The sequence below is a fragment of the Crocodylus siamensis genome, chromosome 4 (assembly GCF_052110815.1).
Source record: "Crocodylus siamensis isolate JL-2025a chromosome 4, ASM5211081v1, whole genome shotgun sequence".
Taxonomy (NCBI): Eukaryota; Metazoa; Chordata; order Crocodylia; family Crocodylidae; genus Crocodylus; species Crocodylus siamensis.
The window spans coordinates 154,862,049-154,884,001 of record NC_143398.1 but is presented as its reverse complement, the minus strand read 5'-3'; the positions used below and the strand labels follow the sequence as shown (position 1 = coordinate 154,884,001).

At 49.0% G+C, this 21,953-nt stretch overlaps 1 protein-coding gene across 1 annotated transcript in view; it reads left to right on the top strand.

Moving 5' to 3' along the window:
* LOC149866841 (myosin light chain kinase, smooth muscle-like) overlaps nucleotides 1–16,651 on the top strand; it is a 33,821-nt gene extending 17,170 nt beyond the window's left edge. Inside the window, exons 2-11 of the mRNA XM_090041178.1 lie at nucleotides 1,940–2,237; nucleotides 4,562–4,652; nucleotides 5,216–5,419; nucleotides 5,816–6,033; nucleotides 6,775–6,898; nucleotides 6,985–7,137; nucleotides 7,774–7,894; nucleotides 8,489–8,585; nucleotides 14,366–14,506; nucleotides 15,919–16,651. Of these exons, the coding sequence (XP_089897304.1) occupies nucleotides 2,222–2,237; nucleotides 4,562–4,652; nucleotides 5,216–5,419; nucleotides 5,816–6,033; nucleotides 6,775–6,898; nucleotides 6,985–7,137; nucleotides 7,774–7,894; nucleotides 8,489–8,585; nucleotides 14,366–14,506; nucleotides 15,919–16,145 (1,392 nt within the window). The 5' untranslated portion in view covers nucleotides 1,940–2,221 and the 3' untranslated portion in view covers nucleotides 16,146–16,651. The remainder of the gene's footprint in view (nucleotides 1–1,939; nucleotides 2,238–4,561; nucleotides 4,653–5,215; nucleotides 5,420–5,815; nucleotides 6,034–6,774; nucleotides 6,899–6,984; nucleotides 7,138–7,773; nucleotides 7,895–8,488; nucleotides 8,586–14,365; nucleotides 14,507–15,918) is intronic.
* Nucleotides 16,652–21,953: the final 5,302 nt, after the last annotated feature.

Genomic DNA, 21,953 nt, shown 5'->3' with positions numbered 1-21,953 from the left:
CATTGACACAAATCTGGGCTTGCTTGCAACATTTTGGAACCTAGATGGGGGATTGTGACTCTCTGGAGAAGCTGCGACGGAACATTTGGTGCTGTGAGTGGCACTGGTGCTATAAGGTGGGACACCTGAGCACCAAGACCTCGTCTTTCCTCTATGTGTCTGACAGGTCACTGGTGCCTCCAGAATCTCCCTGAAAACCACAGAGACTGAGAGCACAAACTGTCCATCTGGGACATGTGCATGGCTGATGCTAGCTGCTATGTGCTGGTGGATGACTGGACTGGCAATGAACTTTAGGGCTGTGCGAAGCAGCTAATATTCACTTCGGATTCAGGGGACAGCGATTCGAGTCCGTGATCTGAATCACTGTCTTGATTCAGTTCAACTGAATCTGATTCAGAGATTCAGCAGTAGCCAAATCTCCGCATCAGCCAGGCCAGGCCCATCTTCCACCTCCCTCCCAGCCCGACAATGGCTGCCCTGCCCACCCCAGCTCCCAGTACTTGGTGGGGAAAAAAGTCCCAGTTCAGCATGTGCTGCCAGGCGGGAGGCGCTCCCCACTGCCCCATGCTGCATGGGGAGCTCTGCATGAGCCCCCCGGGCCCCCTCATGGGTGCCCTGCATGAGCGAGCTCTGAAGAAACCCTGGGACTTGCTGCTCCTGCTGGCGGGGGGTGATCCCCAGCCCCCAAGGCTGCCATGGGCGGGCTGGGGGAGTGGGTGGGTGTCGGGGGGGCTAGGGGAGCAGGCAGGGGAAGGTGGGGCTGGCAGGGATCCCCCCATGGTCCCCTCCCCTGCCTCTAGTACATACCATCTCGGAGTGGCTGCAGCTGCCTGCTGCATCCACCCAGGACTGCCCGAATCATCAGTGCTGTCCAAATCTTCGCCGAAGATTCAGAGAGTTTTGATTTGATTCGAACCTTTAAATTGGTCCCCTGATTCGATTCGGACGTGGAGATTCAGCCACCGAATCAGGCCGAATCTCCTCCAAATCATATCGCCACCTGAAGCTTTGCACAGCCCTAGTAGATAAAGCACTGGACAAATACATGCTGCTCACCTGGGTGTGCAGCTTGAGCCCAACTGGCAGGGAGAAGCCCCTGAGAGATGTTCCTAAGGGTCCCCTTCATTTGTCTTGCTCTAGTTCGTTCAGCCCCTTGAAAGAGTTGAGGTTGGGTTTTGGGTAAAGCCCAGGTCGCAGCAGCTGAGCCCCAAGGTCTGTGCTGAGCTGGCTGCTTGGACACTCCAGATGATCAGTTCCAGTTATCAGGATGTCCCGGGGCCTCAAGTGCTTCTGCAGGGAAAGAAGACAGGTGGTCAGGGCTGGACACAGGCATGGGTGAACCAGGCAGCCTCCCAAGACCCTGACAGAAAGGCGCCCCCAAAATGGTAATTTTTTAGTTATTATCATCATTGTCTCTGGTGAAGTGGGACCCAATACTAAAAGTTTGCCTGGGGCTGCTAGGAGTCTAGGTACAGTGCTGCAGGCACTGATTCAATTCTGGAGGACTGGATCTCCCCTGAGGGCCTGGGGCTGTTCACTGGTGCTTGGTGTTGCTATTCATGCCTGTGCCCAGTGACCTGTTCCAAGCTGGCAGTGTATAGTGCCCCACTGGCATGACTGCAGGTGTGGACATGTGCTGGGCAGTTTCACAGCTTGTGCAAGGGTCTTTTTGTAGATGAGCAGTGAGGGAGCCAGGCCTGATTTAAAGGGGAGTTCTTGTCTGTTTTACCACTTGCCTCCCACCAGCCCAGGCCACAAGGTATGAATGAGCAACTCCTATGTACAAGAGAGCTTGGTCTCCTGGGTGGCATGAGGTGAGAGATGTCAGCTATTGACACTTGGTTTCTCCTGGCCTTCACCTGTCCATGTTCTGTCTCCCTGGCCCCATGCTTCTGTCCTGCTCCAGTAACATCCTTCCTTCCCCTGTGTATTTCAGACTGTCCCCAGCCACCCTCTGGGACGCCCTACATCTCTGCCCTGCAAGCCGAGTCACTTGCCCTGTCCTGGTCTGGCCTGTGTTACAACAGAGGCAGCACAGTCCAAGCATACGTGATGGAGGCCCAGTGAGTCGGGGGGTCAGAGTGGTGCACACTGTCGCTGACCGAGTCCTGCCTTGGTACCTCCTATCAGGTGCGGGGTTGCCTGGAGACCCCAGGGTCCTACTGCCACCAACGCTCACGGGATCGGCGCCCCCAGCGAGGAGTTGGGAGCCGTGGTGATGTCTCGAGCAGAAGGTAGTGGCTGATCATGATCAGCTGAGTCAGCTTTGGCTGGGTGGGACAGCCTGCTCCTAAATGGAAGTCAGTTTTTCGGAGCCTTTGAGTATGGGTGATGCCTTCAGCGAGTGGGGACTGTTGACTGTTCATGTGAGGGGAGGCAGAGTCAAGTGCAGACCAGGACCCCAATCCCATCAGGGTAGGCAGGATCAGTCTTAGTGTTTTAGAAGACCAAAATAGAAACAAATTCTTTTTAGTGTTATTGAAACATCACTGCAGGTGCCTGGGACATCACTGCTGTCCCAGTGACACATTCCACAGCAGAGCTTCACAGGACCAGTGGAAATGAAGCACTGGGCCACTAGCTAGAAAGATCCAGGCCTCCCCCTGCCTGGGCTAACAAAAGCTCCCTTAGCTGCTTGCTGCACAGAGCTGGTGACATATGCAGCTAAGCAGTTCTAACTGCATGCCCTCCCATGACACCTTGAGCCAGTTTGTCCTGGCTTCTCTTTGTTCTCAAATCCCTGCAACTGTCTCCCTGGCCCCTGCTGTCCTGCCTCCAGATATTACCTCTCATCCTCTTGCTCCAACTTAACTCCTTTGCCCATTACTAAGACTGCTGCTATGCCCATTGTATTGAGTCCTGTACTGACAGTGCAAATTTGGTCCCCAGTGCTCAGCAGGTGAGCCCCACATGGACAACCTTGTCCATATTAAGCAGAGTGGAATAAATGGGCTCTGGGAGCCAAAGGTGTACAGTAACAGAGTCACATGAACAACGCTCAGCTGTGAAGTGTGCTTCATGGGTTGAGTGCTGAGATCATGACCTGCTTAGTTTCATGGCAAACACAGTAGAAAGATGGTGGGAGATCTTGATTATCTTAATCAAAAGAAAACCAAGTAAATACAAGGCACACGGCATGTGAAACAGGGCAGCTCCAGAAAACAAATGCATCAAAGTCTCTTCATTTTTATTTTTTGGAGCAAATACATCTGAAAGTCTTGTTTTGCCAAACTGTCCTTTTCCAATGGGAAGGAAGAGTTAGTTTTCATGTTAAATTTCAAGTTGCCTGCAGGGAGATGTTGTTCTAATAGCTACAGGCAAAACTACTGCAGATAAGAAAGAAGTGCTGGGATGGTGGGAGCGAGGAATATGGCCTTTGGTGGTTCTAGGGATACAAGGCAGATCTTTGGTCAGAGATAGGTCTCTTAGGCTCAGAGACCTCTTTCTCTGTGCTCCTGACTACTTCCTTGAACTAAGACATCACATGTCCAGTTTCTGTTGTTCATGGCTCCTTCTGAGGTTGGGCAGGTCTGTGTTGCCAACCCTTCTGTGCTGGACTTGCACAGCACAGCTGGCCTTGAAGTCTGCTAAAAAGCTGAGAAAATAATGAGGACAGGAAGAAGATAATGGGGGTTGGGGGATGAAAAATAATGCAGTCTCATGTGTTTTAGGCTGGGTTTCTCTATGGGCCAGTGGTGGAGGCTAGGTGCCCTCCCCATTAGACCAGTCTGGACCCCTTAATGATTGAGACTTGTTGCTGAAGGATGGAGACTCTGCTTTGCCTCAGGCTTTCCCCAGGGAACCCTCAGGACTCCTGTCTACCCTTCTGGTCCTTGGTCTGTCTCTGGGAACCTCACAGGGACAGGGATGAAAACATCCTGTCCCTCGTTTTATTTACCAGTGAGGTCTAATTTCCAACTCATCAATTTGGTCCATTAACTTCTAATTCCATTTCCCTCTTCCTTTATTAATGCAGTCCCTGGACTGTCTCGGTGCCTCTTTTTGTTCAGACTCATTCCAATCTCTCTCTTTGTTTCCTTTTCATACTGTTCCTAAAGAACCCTGACCATCATAAGTTATTGTAGCTTTTTATGGACTTTCTCCCAGAGTTGTTCCCCTCCCCCAACCTGCTTCCTCTCCAGCTCTCAACCCAACTCCCCTATTTCCTTCACTTTGACATAACATTTACAACTATAGCACTGACTTCTCACAGCCCCTTTCTGGTTCTTTTCCAGTCTTCTGGGTTCCCTCTCTATACCACTGGATGGCTCTGGCCAAAGCTTTAAGCCACTTGACCCTGGCTGGATCTTGGGACCTGTTCTCCATCCTCTTCCCATTTGACTTTTGGAGATTTGTTTGTATGTCCAGATACCACACCAGTACTTGGCTAGTGCAGGTGTGCACTAATTGTATTGCTGGAGTGATGCTTCAGACAGGTTGGCTCCCTTGGCAGTACCTTTAACAGTGTACATTATTCCACTGATTCCTGGAAATGTCTGTGGGCTATAACTTGTGGTGGATCACCCCTGACGGCTACCCTGTGTACGTCTTCCCACAGGTGAAAACAAGGTTTTTGAATGTTGCCATGTTACCATAAACAACAAGGAGGATGTTTCTGACGTCTATTTGCAGCTTGAAAAGCTTGGAGCGTAAGTCAATAGCCAACCTCTCTGCAAAGTTGTGACTGACTATGCCTGGAAGTGTCCTGCTACTCAGATAGGCCTCTTGCGCCTTGGGGAAGAGGGGGACTTCCTTACTCACACAAGTGTAGTATAGTGCATGCTTTTATACCTACTCATGTGAGCAGCCTAAGCTGAGAGTGGGAGCCAGAGAGAATCACAGGGTCTGCTAGTGTCCAGCAGCCTCCATACAAGACACCTCTGTACTCGTTGCAGCCCAGTCCTGTCTGTCATCCACTTAAATGTGTGCTGCCTTCCTCTTAAGTATTAAGCCTGAACCATTGCAGCTAGTTCTTTTAGGAGCTGGTAGTGATCTGTTCCTGCTGACTAGATTATTAGTGCTCCTAAATCCTGCTTACTTTAAATATTGGGGCTGCTGGACTATCTGGGAGCTGGCCTGGGATGCCCCAGCCTCCCTGATGAAACCAGACCAGCTGTCTGAGTGTGCAAGATGCCCTGCTTAGCAGGAGGCTATGCCCAGTGCTCTCCTTCCCTTCTCCTTGCCCTGTTCCCTTCTGCTTTCTCTTCCTTAGTGGAAAATTTGGAATGGTTTACAAGCTTCAGGAGAAGGCCACTGGGAAGATCCGGGCAGGGAAGTACTTCCGGACACGGACGGCCAAGGAGAAACAGGCAGCCTGCAAGGAGGTGGAGCTGATGAACCTGCTACATCACCCCAGACTGGTGCAGTGCCTTGCAGCCTTCCAGAGCCGGGCCGAGCTGGTGATGGTGATGGAATAGTGAGTGAGGGCCAAGGAGGACTGGATTAGAGCAGCCCCAGACTAACCATTTGCTGCCCTGTGCAGGGTGGGAGGATATTACACACTATTGTATGCTCTTATGGGAGTACCTCAAGGAGGGTAGCATTGGTGCCTAGGCGAACAGCATCCAGCACTTAGCAGGCAGACAGAGGGGTTTCCCACCCATTTGGGTTTGGTCTGGACTTAAGCAGAAGCACCCAGCTGGCCTTCTGAGTTGCACTCTGACCCCAGGGTGCTGAGTCCGTAGCTCTCTCCTATGTCCTCTACTTTTGGCTTCTTGTCAGGGTAGCTGGGGGTTGGGCCAGTGCTGCCTTGGATGCAGGAGTGAATTCATCAGGGAGTGATGCTCCATGACTCCCCCTTGCTTCCTGGCAGCATCGTGGGTGGGGAGCTGTTTGAAAGGATCTTGGATGATGACTTTGAGCACACAGAGCCCACCAGTGTCCAGTACATGAGGCAGATCCTGGAGGGGATCCAGTATGTCCACCATCAGAGCATCGTTCACCTGGACCTCAAACCTGAGAACATTGTGTGTGTCAGCAGGAGCAGCCATTGGGTCAAAATCATTGATTTTGGCCTGGCACGGAAACTGGGTGGGTAAGAGGAGCCCCATTGGGAAAAGCTCATCCTGTGGGGATGGGAGGTCCCCCCTCACTAATGCTGGAGCTGATGCTAATGCCCCTGCCACAGTTTATGGGACAGAGGCCCCAAGTCAGTTAAAACAGCCCTGCAGTGTGCTTAACCTTCATTTTGGTCTTGTATTCATCCCTGTTCAGCAGTGCATGTGTGTCAGCCAGTGCTTCACTGGAGCCAGAAAACAGATGTCTCTACTGCTAACTGCAGCATGTGAGGAGTTGGGAAAGGGCTAAAGCAAGAGCCAGCTTAAACCCCTGCCCTGGCTGGTGTGCGAGTCTCCACTGTGGGCATCCTGCTGGGTCTGGCTCTGCAGAGTGTGAAGCACCTGCTGTAGCAGCAATTGCTTGGGGCCTCTGAATCTGTGTGTAGAGAAGCCAAGGGTTTGCCCTGCTGTGACTAGTGGATTGGGCATGTTGAGCCTCTGTTTCTGGCCTTGGCCCAGTCTGGACAATTTGCTGTCTAGGTCTGAGTTAAAGTTGATGTTAAGGTGTTCACCATCAAGTATAATGGAGCTCTGATCTTGAGTGTGGCCTCCAGATATTGCTGCCCTACAAATAGCAGGGTATTGACCATGCATTGCCAAAGGGGATTCCAGAGAGATAGGTGCAGTGGGAAGCTCTGCTGGCCCTTTGCTTTTGCTAGTGCCTTCACAAGTAGGGTGCCATGTCATCCCCATTGTTCCCATCTTGTCCCTTCAGATCCAAACAGTCCTGTCAAGGTGCTACACGGGACCCCAGAGTTCATGGCCCCAGAAGTGGTTTCCTTTGAGCCTGTGGGATTCACTACAGACATGTGGAGCATTGGCGTGATCTGCTACATCCTGTGAGTGGCCTTCCCATCAGCAGCTTTCAGAGGGGAAGTGCAGGTCTCATCTGAGTGAATAATGGCCTCTTCTCTTGCTGTCCCAGGCTGAGTGGGGACTCCCCCTTCCAGGGGAGCAGTGACATGGAGACGCTGAACAACATCACAGCTGCTCGGTGGGAGTTTGATGAGGAGACCTTCTCAGAGATCTCTGAGCAGGCCAAGGAGTTTATCAGCCAGCTACTGCAGAAGGACAGCCGGTAAGGAGGGCCAGTTCTGTGGGAGGGAAGCCTGACTGAGCCTTTTAGGGTTGCAGAGAAAGGCAGAGTGCTGGGAGTGAGGGCACTCATTCAGGCAGTTGTTGAAGTCATTGGATAGAGCTCTCTGGGGAGCATTAAATGTGGAGCCTAAAGGCTGTGACTCTGCATAGGGGAGCTTCTTCTGAAGGGCCATCCTGTCTGAAGAAGGTGAGACAATTAAGTGGGGATGCTGGTGGGGGACGTGCAGAAGGATGTGGGGAGGTGGCTGAAAGCCTGGGTGGAGAGCATGAGTCTCAGGAGTTTGCAGGGGCATGATCCTGGATGATAAAGCTATTCCTCAGGGAGACTCTGGGATAGCAGTATGCCTTGACGGGGTGGGGAGCAGAAGCTGTGGGTATGAAGTGGCAGGCATTGCCATCTCCTTATCCTCCATTTAGTACCTCCCCAAGCCAAACCTAAGCAGTTTTGCTTTCCATGCCTGGAGCCAGCCAGAGGGGGGCTTGCTAGACCTGCAGGCTATAAACCTATGCCTGGACCTGCTGCTCCAGTCACTCTCATCCCCAATGTGAGCGATAGTCAGTGCTGGCCATGCTGAACTATGGGACTGGATTAACCAGCCACTCTGTTCACCCCCAGCTGCCGCCTCTCCAGCGACAAGGCCCTGGCACACCCCTGGCTGAAGCAAATAGCACCGAGTGCCACAAAGACGCTGTCCAAGGAGAGGATGAAGCAGTTCCTGGCCCGCCAGAAGTGGCAGGTATGACTGGGACCTGCTCCTGATGCCTGTCTGAGAGCCTGTGCCTTGCCCGAGGCCCTGGTTTTTTTGTTTTTTGTTTTGTTTGGGGTTGTTGGAGGGTTTTGTTTTGTAAGGAAATTTTTCATGTTCCAAGCCAAATCAAGTCCAAATCCATGAGTCGGTCCAGAACCATAAGTGGCCCTACAAGTGGCAAACATCCTCCACCCCCACCAGGGACTTCAGATGTTTCCAACGTCTTTTGGCAGGCATCCTATATGAACCCCGGAGGCTTGGGGTTCAGATGCCCTCAAGATTCACCTGCCCTCAGCCACATGGCCTCAGGAGCAAGCTGGGGAGGAGTCTCCCACTTCCATAAAGTAGGCTTTAAGCCCCAACACCTTGAGGGGTGTGAGGTCCTGTGGCTGAGAAGAAGCTTCAAAAGATCTCCTCCCACTGCCATGAAATGCAGCAAGGAAGCCAGGCAGCTGTTCGCTGCTGAGCTGTTCTCTACTGGGTTGAGCCTCCAGTGCTATGGCCCAGCCAGGGGTGGGGTACTGCTTGTGCTTAGGATTTCTTCTCTAGAAATCTTTGCTGCCTCTTTTCTTTTCCCTCCAGAAAACAGGCAAAGCTGTGCTGGCATTGAAGAGATTCTCCCTGCTATCCCACAGGCTGGATTGCAAAGTGACTGACCCTGATGCCCAGGACAAAGGAGGTAATGGCCCAGGCTATTAACCTGTGTTTAATTCTTACCAAAACCTACCAGGCCAGGGCCTTTGGCTACACCTTTTTCCATCAGGTCCTAAGGTCAATGCAATATCAACTGAGGAGCACTGTGGTGACAGACTTCTATGTCTTGCTGTGCTCCTTTGCAAGAGACCTGTTGCCTGCAGACCTGTCTGGATGTTTTGCAAAATCTAGCACTTTTTCCCCACTTCTACTTAGCTTAGCATCACAGTGCTTGGAGGCCCTTGATGCAGGGATCATTAAAGACAAGTCTACATCTGGCCTTTGCATGGCTGGCTAGAGCAGAGAGAAAGTGCTTTAGTAGTTCTTGCTTGTCAGGCACCTAGTTTTGACTGAGAACCTGAACAGGTTCTGGACCATCTTGGCAACAGAGGCTGATGTCCTGTCTGGAGAGGCAAGATGAGGAGCTGTGTAGCTGCCCACAACTTCACTTGTCAAGTTTTATATTGTGAGGCCAAAAGGGACCAAATTTATGCTGTCTTATGGAGGAGATGCTTTTGATCTATAGTATCTTCAAGAGCATCACATTCCTTTTTTAAATCTCACAGTTAAATATGTGGGCCAGTACAGTACTCCTTTTCCATAAACTCATAGGTTACAGGCCAGATAAGTGTGACCATTTAGTCTGATCTTTCATGTTAGCCATAGGAAATCTCTGAATCCATTCAATTTGAGCTAGATTGCAACTTGTAGAGAATTAGCCAATCATGATTTAGAAATTGTCCATGGCATCCATTCATCAGCAAGTGATGGTGGATATAGCAGCTATTCTACCGACTGGTGGTACATTTTCTCTTGTGGCTGTAGAGACCAGTGTTAGAGACCAAAGTTAGATGTGCAGGTCTTGCCACAGTGGTTACAGGTATACATGGCATTAAGGGCTACAGTACTGACAGGCTGTTTCCTTCAGTCACGTTTCTGTTGTAATTCAGATAACTGTTTCTTGTCATGATGTTGGACTCCATGATTGAGAAGACAGCGCCACTTTTTTCTGTCTCGTCTTAAGGCCTCCCAAAGGGATTCAATTCCTAAAGGCTTTTGGGTTGATTCCAAAAGCATTCATGTCCTGCTTGCAGACGTCTTCTGAAGCGCAGTTTTGGGCACCCTACTTTTCTCTTTCCACCTGCAATTTGCCCATATAGGATGTCCTTCAGGATGTGGCCATCTTCCATCCTGCAAAGATGGCCAAGCCAGCGTAGGTGCCACTGTTTGAGTGATGCAGTGGTGGTTGGCAGGTTAGCTTTGGTGATGAACTCTATGTTGGTGATTCTGTCTTGCCAACTGATGTCAAGGATGCGTCATAAGCAACATAGGTGGAAGCTGTTTAGCTTCTTTTCTTGGTATGTATATGTTGACCATGACTCACTGCTTTACATAAGGACACTGAGGATGCAGGCTTTGTACATAAGCAGCTTAGTTTTGATTGTGAGTTTTGCATTGTTCTAGACTTGTTTGGAGAGCTTACTAAAAGTGGTAGCAGCCTTTCCAATGTGCACATTTACCTCTTCATCCAGTGATACATTGTCACTCACTGTGGATCCAAGGTAGCAGATCTTGTTCACTGCCTTGAGAGCTGTGTTGCCAAGGCTGATAGATGGGGACTGGCAAACTCCCTGTCCTAGGACCAGTCTTCTTGATGGTTAGGGCAGACATCCTCCAAGCATGGGAGAAGCAATTCATGAATATTTGTAGTTGGCCTTCTTCATAAGTGGTGAGTCAGCAAAAAAGGGTTCCCTAATAAGTATGTGCTTCACTTTTTTGTCTTGGCCCTTAGGTGGGATAGATTGTAGAGTTTGCCATCTGATCTTGTGTGAAGAAAAATATGCCTTCCTTCAAGCTTTCAAAAGTGTAGTGCAGCAGAAGATCCCAAAAAGTGTTGGTGTCGGAACATGTCCCTGCTTCACTCCATTCTTCATCTCAAACCTGTCAGAGGTTGATCCATCAAACTGAACTGTGGCCTGCGTGTTTTCATGGAAGGAGCATATCATGCTGAGTAATGTCAGGGGGCACCCAATCTTTACCAGGACCTTGAACAAACCTGCTTTGCTGACCGTGTCAAAGGCTTTCATCAGGTCAACAAATGCCATGTACAGTGGCTTATTTTGTTCTCTGCATTTTTCTTGGCATAAGGAGAATATCATAACCGCTGCTGATCTCCCCTCTCTGAATCCACACTGTGATTCCAGGTAGATGCAGCCAGCAAGTTGTTGCAAGTGTTTCAGGATGACTCTGGCAAAAGCCTTGCCTGTGATGCTGCGGAGAGACATGACCCTATAGTTATTGGAATCACCCTTGTCTCCCTTATTCTTGTAGAGAGTGATGATGTTAGCGTCATGCTTGTCCTGGGGTACTTGACCTCCCTTCCAGCAGCACACTAAGAGTTGATGAAGGTATGGTAGCAGACTGGCCATCCTGCACTTTAGAACGTCAGCTGGGATGCTATCCTCCCCTGGTGTTTTTCTGCTTGCTAGAGAGTCAATGGCTTTGCTAAGTTCTTCAGTTGTAGTGTCTTTGTGTAGCTGTGCCAGTACACTTAAAGTTGGAAGCTGATCCAGTGCCTTTTCTGAAATGTTTGTTTTATGGAAGTAAAGCTCAAAATTAATATTCAACCCAGCATGACATCTGCTTATTGTTGTCAGTGATTTTTACTTTGCCACCTTGAGACTTGAAGGGGGTGACTTTAGTGACAGTTGGACCAAGAGATATACAAAAAACTAGAACTCTTGGTTCCAAAATGATACCTTTTTATTAGACCAACTGGAAAATGTCAAGAAAATTGTCCTTTTCTGCAAGCTTTTGGGATCAAAGTCCCTTCATCAGGCTCTGAGAAAAGTGTAGATGGTACAAGTTGGACCAAGAGCTTTCTTCAGGCCATTATATATAAATTGCAAGTTTCCTGTGGCTGAGGCAAGCTGTATCTCTTGATGTAAGTTAGTCCAGTACTGGTTTGAGCAGTGTCTGTTTTCTGTACCATTGCCCTGGCATGCTTCAGCTTCTCCGTGGAACTTTCTGTTGGATTCTGGTTGTGTTTCAGGTAGGCTATGTTCTTGGCTTAAGCAAGTAGTAGCATGTCTTCTGAGTGTGAATCAAACCAGTCTTTATTTGACAGTTTATTTTTTTCCCCAAATACTCCTGTGGCTGTTTCTTCAGTGACTGCTCTTGGTCCACTCCAAGTTCCTTCTGCATTTTCAGCTGTTGCTTTCGTAGACATAGCTAGCTCATAGGTCCTTTGAAAGTCGAAGCACTTGCTTTGGACTTTTGTGCTGTGTATGATAATTCTTGATTGACTTTTATGCTTGGCTCTATGCAGCTTCTTTGGTATCACTTTCACTTTGTGACCAGTAAGGGAGTGGTCTGTATCACACTCTGCCCTGTGATAAGTGTGGGTGTGTAGTACACTGGGCAAGTCTTTCCTCCTGGTAATCACGAGGTCTGATTGATGCCAGCAGCCAGATTGTGGGTGCCTCTGTGATACTTTTTGATGCTTTTTTCCTGCAAAGTAAATGTTAGTCGTACACAGGTGTTTTAAGGTGCAAAGTTCAAGAAGATGTTGGCCATTTTTATTCATTTTCCTAACGTCATAATGTCCCAGGCAGGTGGCCAAGAGTCATGATCTGTGCTTACTCAAACATTAAAGTCCCGTAGGAGGAGAAGCCTCTTGCTGGATGGTGGGTGCTTAATGACTTGGTGCAGAGCATCGTAGAAGTTATCTTTATCATTTGAACATTCCTACAGAGTTGATTCATAGGCACTAATGGTGTTAACCATCAGTTGACTGTAGTTGGAGTGAGATGACATGACCTGATGTTCCAGTGAGGTTCTCAGTGGTTTTGACCAACCTGTTGCAAACTGCAAATCTGACCTCATGTAGGCAAGTATCTTCTGCATTCCTACCTTCCCAGGAAAAGTTGTAGTTGGCCTCATGAATAGAGCCAGAGTTGGCCAATCTTGTCTCCTGCAAGGCTGCAAAGTTGATGTTAAGTTTTTACAGCTCTCGATCAATCAGTGCGGTCTTTAGGACATTGTCTATCACCTGTAAATTGTCATTCATGCCAGGACACATGGTCCTGACATTCAGCTTCCCAGCCAGAAAGTTTTAAGGTTTCTTTTCATGTTGCCCGGTACTTGGTTTGCCATCTGTTTTTTGACTTTTGGTTTAGCCCTACGCACCAAATGAGGCAGGCAGACCATAGCAGCACCTTACTGCTGAGGGCTGCCCAGCTTAAGGTGGACAGTAGCTGACCAATAGAACACAACTGATTCCTCCCACTGATGAAGGTCACCGATGGTACTCTACTCTACACCAGCTGAGTTGAGCTTATAACCTGTGACTACCCCCTTCTGTGTAGTGCTCATGCAAGTAGCAAAGATAGAGTATCCCCTCCATTCGATTTTGGCTGCAATGGCCTGGGCAGTTTATATGGAGATCCTTTAGTTGCCCATATATCAATGTTCCCCTCTTGGCCTAGCTGTTTGATCCAAAATGAAAGGCGGAAGACAATATATTTGGAGCCAGCTTGGCTGCAGGAGCTGCTGGTATGGAGAAGATCTTCAATTCATCCACCTTTCAGGGCTCCACTTCTAGACTGGTGGCCAACCAAGGTTGGAAAGCCCAGTCCACCCTCCGCCAGGGGTAAGGACTACCAGCATCCTCTAGGTTGCTCCTCCACCCAAAACCATTTGCACCGTAGAGGTTGTTAGACTATTTCCCACCACCCAGCTCTTGGCATTGACAGCTACAGATAGTACCATCTACTATCATAATGGTAGCAGAACTGGCCTGGTCTGACCTGACTGTTTACAGATTGTCCAGTCATCTAAGAATCTGCTACACCCATAGGTAGGCTGTTACAATGGTGAATTACTTTTGCTGTTAAACTTCCATTATCAAACTTCTATTCTAGGTACTTATAGACCAGTCATATCACCCCTTAATTTTCTCCTTGTTTAGCTGAATAGATCAAGATCCTCAAGTTACTATACCACAGCTTTCCCAATATACCTCCTGGTTGTTCACTGAATTCTCTCTAATTGAACAATATCCTTCTTGAATTGGGGACAAGTGAACTGGACATGACGTAGTAGCTTCATCAATTCCCCGTACAAGCATCACAGAACCTACCTGATTATGCTTGATTTTTTTAAGCCCCTCCCCCCCATTAATATGTGCAAAGATCATATTAGCCTTTGGGGCTGCAGTATTGCACTAGGAGGTTATGTTCAGTTGATCAGCACAGTGACCCTCATGTCCTTTCCATAGCCCTCTTCCCCTCCCCCCCATTCCCATTTTGTAGGGAATCTCTGGTGTTCTCTAATTCTAGATTATAACCTTTTATATGATCTTACTGAAATACTTACTGTTAATTTTGGTAAGCTGGGTGCCAGTGGTTCCAGTTCTTCTATATCTGACCTACCCCTTCACTATTTGACATGGTCCAGTCTTTGTGTCACTTGCTAGCTTGATCAGGGATGATTTTTAAGTTGTATTCTAGATCACAGATAAAAATGTTTTAAGCAGAGGAGGGGCAAGAATTGATCATTGAGGAACCCTACTAGAAATGTGGATGTAGTGATGAAACTCAACTTAGTTGCATTTTGAGACCTTTCATTTGACCAGTGCTTAATGTGCCCTGTGATTAATATTTATTCTGTTTTGGAAACATGTGTCTGCAGTAAAATCCTGATCTTTGCATACTGAAATATTGCTACTTTCTCCCCCACCCTACCCTTCCCTTTCTCCCTCCCCAGAGCTGGACCACAGCCAGGAGAAAGGGGAGGTCTTTGCTCTCCAGAAGCTGCAGATCAAACAGGAGCCCCACTTCTTGGAGTCACTGCAGGACCTGGTGGAGGTGGAAGGCAGCAGTGCCTGCTTCCAGTGTCATATTGAAAGTAAGTTCCCCTGACACCCTGCAAGACTTTTTGTTGGCCACTGGAGAAGGAGGAGCGGGGGTGCAGGCATGCTTGACCTTGCCTTGTTCTGTTCATGCTGGAGTGACCCTGGCAAGCTGGTCTGTAGGAGGCAGCTTCTTCTGGATACAAGAGGTGGCTGTACAGCGAGGGCCTAAACTGTCCTTATTCCATGCATGGCAACAAGTGGAGTTTTGTGCAGATTTTGAAAGCCAAGTACCTAGTCATGCACTCTCGCTCTGCAGCCAGTAGGCCTACCAGCACTGGCCCTTAACACCTAAAGGTCCACTACCAGGTGGAGAGACAGCTGAGCTACCTTGGAGCTCCAGGAAGGGGTGCTGCTGGCCAGTAGGTGGCGCTCTTGCTGCACTGAAGTGAGACCCGGCCTGGTGGTGTATGTGCTGTGCTCCTGCCTGGGGATCAGGGGCCTAAGGGCCCTGCTACACCTTACAGGTATCACACAGTTTTCTGGTTAATTGTGCAGTTGCTTCGATCGGCTACATGTGCAAAGAACTTACCGTGATATAAAGCTCCAACGAGAGAGAAAGCTAGACATCAAAAATGTGTACTGACTTTATAACTGGTTACTATCAAGCTTTAATTAGCGCATGTAGCAGGGTCTCCCCTGGGACTGGGAGCCCTGTCAGCCGCAGGGGTGCACCGTGCCCAGACAGTGCTGGGAGTTCTGAAACTATGGGACTCTCAGCCCCAGCTGGATCCTTGCAGCACACCTCCTGGTCCTGGGACCCAGCTTCTGGTACCAGGATCATGGTTACAATCTCCTAGTCCCAGGGGTGGGAGATCACAGCTGCTGCCATCTTCCAGCCTCAGGGACTTCCTGCACCCCCAAGGCTAGAAGACTGCAGCAGCTGTGGTCTCCCAGCCTGAGGGGTGCATGGAAACCCCTGGAGCTGGGGGATGGTGTCTGTAGTGGTCTCCCAGCCCTGGGGGCACATGAAACTTAGGGGCTGGGAGATCACAGCAGCTGCATCTCCCAGCTGAGGGGGTGCATGAAGCACTCGTGTAGCTCAGAGGCCTTCAGCTGAGGGGGCTCCAACCTGCAGGAGCTTGGTTCTTGTTGCTACAGTGGGAACCCAGGATTGAGCTCCCCCTGCACCTGCAATAAGGTGCAATGGGATCTAATGCATGATCCCACAATCGCACCTCCTGTCATATACATGTTGCATGGCAGGAGGTATGATTATGTGGATTGCACATTAGATCCCATTGCAACTTTTACCTGCAGGTGTAGAGGGGCCCTAGGTCTAACCCTGGACATGATGGATTCATGTGGCCCTTCACCCATTGCACAGGTGTCCCTTGTAAGGTCAGAGAAACCTCCTGGGGGATGTGGCCCGTCTCTGGCTTGTCAGTTCTCCCTTCTTCCTTTGCAGGTTTCCCTGACCCAGAAGTGACATGGCTGCAGGGTGATGTTCCTATCCAGGAGTCCCCTCATCTGCGTGTTGCTTATGAGGAGAATGGGAGCTGCTCCCTAACCATCTTGGAGCTCACTGCAGAGGATGCGGGACAGTATGTGTGCAGGGCTCTCAATGATGTGGGGGAGGCAGAATGCAGTGCCAGGCTGACTGTGTGCCCCCAGCAGAAAGTCACAGAGGTGTAGAGTTAGCTATGGTGGAGGAGAAGAACTGTTTGGGAGCAGCCAGCTGAGGGGATCTCTCTCTTGCATCTGTCCATTCTGGCCCTCAGGGGACACTGTGCTTCCCAGTAGGCTCCATCCCTTCTCAGTCTTGATTTTATGGCATTGCTGACAGTGGGGTGTGGAAGTGGCTGCCCTCTGCTTCCTGCTGCACCAGGATGCAGGAGGAAGATAGGGGGGCTGACCCTGCACCCCTGAAACCAGCAAAGCCTCTGCTCTGCCCATTTCATGGTGCTTGGATTGAGCCCAAAGTGCCTAGGCCAAACTGCTACCTGCTGCCCACTCTCCTCTCCTGCCTCAGCTGCAAAGTAGGAGGGCAGATGCCTCTCTTCTGCATCTACTCCCCATGTACCAAGGCAAGAGGGAGGGCTGTGGTGTAGGACCCACCCCAGTGGTAGTAACAGCCCTGTCTGTACCAATTTACATGCCAGTATCCTGTCTCTGGACAGCCACATGTATTGTGACATCAATAAAGTACTGCATGGTGTTCTTGCTTGGGATGGGTTTATTTTTCCCTGAATGTTTTTCAAGGGGTGGAAAGTCACCACTGCCTCCACTGGAGGATTCCCTCTCTCATGTTCACATATATTCCCCCCAGTCTGTGAGTATTTAGTGGAGGAAGGGGGAAGGATTTCTCTCCACACCTTGAATGGTAAGATCTTTTTAACATCCTACCAAATGGGCTTGTGTTGCCTACCTGTGAGCCTAAGCTCAGCTCTGTTGTCATTGAGAGGGGCCAAACTGACTTCCACCAGGGCAGCTCTGATCTTTTGCATCTGCCCTCCCTCCTCAGAGTATCCTTCTCTGCAGTCTGGTAGCTTGCTGTTTTTTTCCTACCTGCTCTTTATATGCGCCTGTTCTTTATTGGAGTCTCCAGCCACAGAGTGAGTTACACCTTGGACAGAGCAACTGGTTGGGTTCTTCCAAGAACAACAGTACAGCTTGGAAATGTGGGGGCAGGGGCAGGGGGTTTTAAAGGAGCCAGTGATAATGGTAACAACTGAGGCTGCTGAGTTATTCCAGATGGCTCATTTCACTCAAACTAAAATGAGTGACACAAGTGGGTGCAAAACCAGGGTCTGCAAAAAATGATCCCACAAGTGAGAGAGCAGAGAGTTTTGCTTAGCTCACCCCTTATGGACTGCAGGGTAGGCCACTGCCTAGCTGGAGAGGATTAAATGTTATTCAGTCCATCAACACAGAGTCTGGATGAGGAGTTGGGGGAGCTCCCTGCACACCTTGACCACCCACTGCACAGAGAGGCCTGCTGTGCCCATACAGGGGACTGCACAAATTAGTACTTAAACACGGAGCAACAAGGAAGCAGGGACTCTTCAGCGATGATTCTACACAGGACCCCATACCAGGTCAGGATCTGAGAGGGCAGTTCAGCCCTATATGAACCACTTCCTAGAGCTGGGTCATATTTTTTTTTTTACTTAGACCACTTTTTCCAGTGGAAAGTATGGAGTTGCATAAATGTGTGAAATTTTTGTTTGGAAAACAATTGAAAAAACCCCAGGCAGGCATGGTGACATGTTTAGTTGTTTTGGAGTGTGAAATAGCCTTTGCAGTTAACATTTTAAAAAGCTCAACATTTTATTTGTCAAAGCAACAGCAAAGAAAAATTTGAAGTGAAATGTTTTGCTTTTCATAAGGAATTTAATTGAGTCCCCTTCCCCCTCAGTGAAAACATCTTTTATTCTATACCAGAATAATGATGTTTGGCTCTTCCTCTTCCCTTCCCCATTACCACTTTCACAATTTTTTGAATTTCCCATTGAACCTAAACTCTCCTGGGTTTTTTTTATCCTGTTTTACACAGAGTGTTTCAGCTCAATACTCCTCATTACAGGAATGTATAGCTGGCCATATACAACTGATGTTAGAAGAGTTACTCTAGACTGGCACCAAGGTAGCTGGGGTTAATTTTAGAACCCATTCAATTGTAGGAGGATCTTGAAATATGGCTAAACTATGAGGCTAACACAATCCCATTTCATGCTGCTGGTATTCAGATATGAGGCAGATTGGATTTAGCGTGGGATTTGACCTGTGTTCTTTTGGTCCTGTTCATTTATGGTAAACATATATTGTAATTCTGTCCTGTGTATATACAAGACTTGTTCTAGAAGGGATGGAATTGTACCCTGGTCCTATTCATCATGCCACCATCTTAATCCCACATGGACAACTGTAATGCCATCCCATATGTTCAGAAATCAGATGCATTTTGACCCATAGCTGTTCCTATTCATAGCCTACATGCAATGTTGTTCCCCAGTCCAGTACTTACTTGTAGCGCAGGGTCTGTGGCTTATTCCTAGCTTAGTACAGATATTCTTTGTCTTATGCTGTGATATGGGAATGAACTTACTGGACTGTCTCTCACAATTCTCATGCTAACTATGCTAACTATGACCTATTGAGTGATACCTGGGGAGACTCCAGTCCTGTACAGGACACATAGGTAAGTGGAGCCCTCTTCTGGCTTCATTTTGAAAGAAAGCAGCAAGGGCAAGCAGGTTCATACTACACTACCCCTTCCTTTCTTTAACCTGGGGCCCTGCCTGCTGTATTTTTCAGCATATTCAGAGCTATCTGTTTCTGAGTGATGTCCTCACTCTGTGTTAAGGATGCTCTGACCATGGTAGGCATGGCCAGAAGCTGTTCAGCACCATGTTTCACTCTGCGTAGGAGGAGAAGGATGTGCTGAAAGGATTGGGGGCAGCAAGTTGAAGCATGGACCAGGGCTTGATTCCTCCACCCCAAGTGAAGAGCTAAGATTATTTACATTGCTGTTACCAGATTAACCCCAGTGTAATGTAGATCAGAATCTGACTCCCTGTTGTCCAAGCATGTCACCAGCCTGGAGCAGCTCAAGGCCCTGTCTGGTATAGGGTGTCATTGTGCAACAGTCAAAGATCAGATGACCAGCCTGTGGCTCATCTGATTCACTAAGGTCAGCCTGAGCCCTGGAGAAGAAGGTTTCTGTTCCTTCCAACCCCAAAACTGCACAGTGCTTTGAATATGCAGGAAGAATGGGCCTGAGGGGGCTCTCAGGGCTAGATGCATGAAAGGAGTGAGGTACCTATTTCCACTTGAGGTACTACAGACCCATTCAAGACCTTGCTCAGCTGCTGCCTTATCCTAAAGTCTATTAGGCATCTCTACTACCATGGGTGGGCCTACATAAAGGTGCCCAAACCCTGCTACCAGTAAGTGTCCCAGAGCCCAAGGCCATGTCTAACACCCCTGTTGGATTCTAAATGTTCCTACACCTCCCTTGCTTGCAGGGCCTTGACTGGGGAGGTATTCCTAGAACATGTATATCTATTCCATGAAGGGCTTCAGATGGTGGCTTAGTGCCTAGAGGGTTTTCAGACTGTAACATCTGCAGTAACTGGAATCATTTGTACTGACACAACCTCTGTCTCGTCACCCTATGGTATCTGCCTGCTGGTACCTTCTTTCCTTTGCTGTCTTCTACCATGACATCCTGTTGATCATGAGTCAGCTTTTCTGAGGCTTTTGCACAATGAGGCATTTCTTAAATTGCATTCATGGTTTGTAAAACAGTGCTGTTTGAAATCCCACACGGGGATGATCTCTGTCTACACAGACTCCAACAGAAATGACAACAGAATTGCACAGGTTTGCTGCCACTCAGAAGCTGAGACTGGTTTATGGTACCCAGAACAAACTGAGGACAGATATGAGGCAAAGAGAAGAGATTTATGCCTATAGAAACAAAGTCCGTGGGGAAAGGTGTGGGGTCCATATGAACTGAGCAGCCATTTCTGGTGTTGATTGAATAAACAATAATTTCTTTTTTTCTTAATGAGGGTGCTTTGTTTCTGTGTGTCAGTTAAAAATGGACACTGGTAGCCCTAAAGACACCCCATCACTGGTGGCTAGAACATCCTCAATAGAAGAGAAATCTGTTTTCCCATCATTACCTCCCTGGGGACAGAAACATCTCTCCTTTATTCTGGGGACGTTGCCCAGCCCCTGAGCAATAAAGCAAGGGTCAGCAACCTACAGCCTTTGGGCTGGATCTAGCCCTAGTGTCATTTGATCTGGCCTCCAAATGTGGGACTTTCATGGCAGGGGACTTTGGCAGCAGCTACTTTGCTATGCCACTACTGGGGGAAGCAGCTGTGGCAGGTGCTTTCCCTTTGCTGTCACTAGGAAAAGCAGTGGTTGCAGTGGCTAGATCCTAATGCCCACCCAGCTCTGTCCCAAATTTGGTCAATCTGGTTCACAGTCTTAAAAGGTTGCAGACTGGAGGATTTGAGGAGGGAAGCTCTCAGCCTCTCCCATGGGAGCCATTCCACTTTGTATAATTAGCTAATTAATTGACTGAAGCAGAGGGAGGGCAGACTTCATAGCCCAGTGCTTAGGGCTCTCTTGGAAGTTGGGTGACCTGTGTTCACAGGTCTGATTCAGCACAGGCAGAATAGGGCTATGAGGACAGGTATGCCCCCTGATGGGTGTCTCCCTTAGGAGAGAAGCCTGACCTGGGGGACACCTGCCTCCAAGAAAGGGTTTGCAGCTGCAAACCCACACAGAGCTACCTTTGTGGGGTGAGACTTAGTCCTTCCACCAGAATCTCCTGTTTGTTGGCTTAGGCTCCTATGCAGACTCAGATGCAGGCATGGGTGAACCAGGCAGCTGCCTGAGGCCCACATTAAAAAGGGGCCTGAAAATGGCAATGTTTTCCTCTGTTGTCTGATTATTATTATCATTATCTCTGGTGAAGGAGTAGCCTGATACTAGAAGTTAACCTGGGACTGCCAGGAGTCTAGGTACGGCACTGCTCCTATGGGCTCCATTCTTGGAGTACTCCTGGAGGCTCTATCTATGAAGGCTTTGCTGCTGGCCTCACCCAACCCCCTGGGATTTTCCCTGCAGAGGGTTTTCCTTTCTCAGGCATAGGATTGGGTTGCTGCAGCAGACTCATCTGAATCCCCAGATCTCATATCCTAACATGGCCTAGAAAATCCTTGTGGGAAAGCCACAAGGGCTGCAAGATCATTATTAGTGTAACCTGGGTGGTACTCCAAGAGGTACCCCCTCTCCAATTGAAGGAATCAAAGCAGGTGCACAAGTACTGTGGGAGGTGTAGGGACTCTCCTCCCCCTATAGAACAGAGCCAGACCACCAATGGGGAGTTAACCATATACCTTTTAATACTGAGAACGTAACAGGCATAAATCAGAGGGTATAGTGGACATTACATTGCCCCAAGGGGGCAGGATTCAACAAAGGTTAGACACTTACAATCACTGACGAAAAGAACAGGGTTAACAAAATGTAAAACAAACAGCAGAGCAAACAATGCGGATTGGTGAAATATAAAAAAGGTGCAAAATGTCAAGGAAATATAGGGCCTTGGTACCTGGAGGGGGGCAACACAATGGCCCTTTCCCACTGCAAGAAGACTTCCTTCTTGTTGTCTCACTCACTCCAAGTCACCCCAGCTAGGACTTGAACCCATATCTCACATGTGGTAGGTGGGAACACTACCACACAGCCACCACTAGTAGCACTGCTCTAGCCTGCTAGGGACCTTGACCTTCTGGGAGCTGGGCCTCATGTCTTGCTGCCTGGCCTCTGATTGGAGGAGCTGGGAGCAGAGCTGGGAACCCCTCAGGTCACTGCTCAGATCCTTCCTGGAGCAGAAGGGAGCCTCTCCCAGGGGATCCTGGAGCCCAGTGGGGGCCTCTCCTGCCAGCCGCATGCCACGCTGTTGAGGGTCCCACTGCTGCC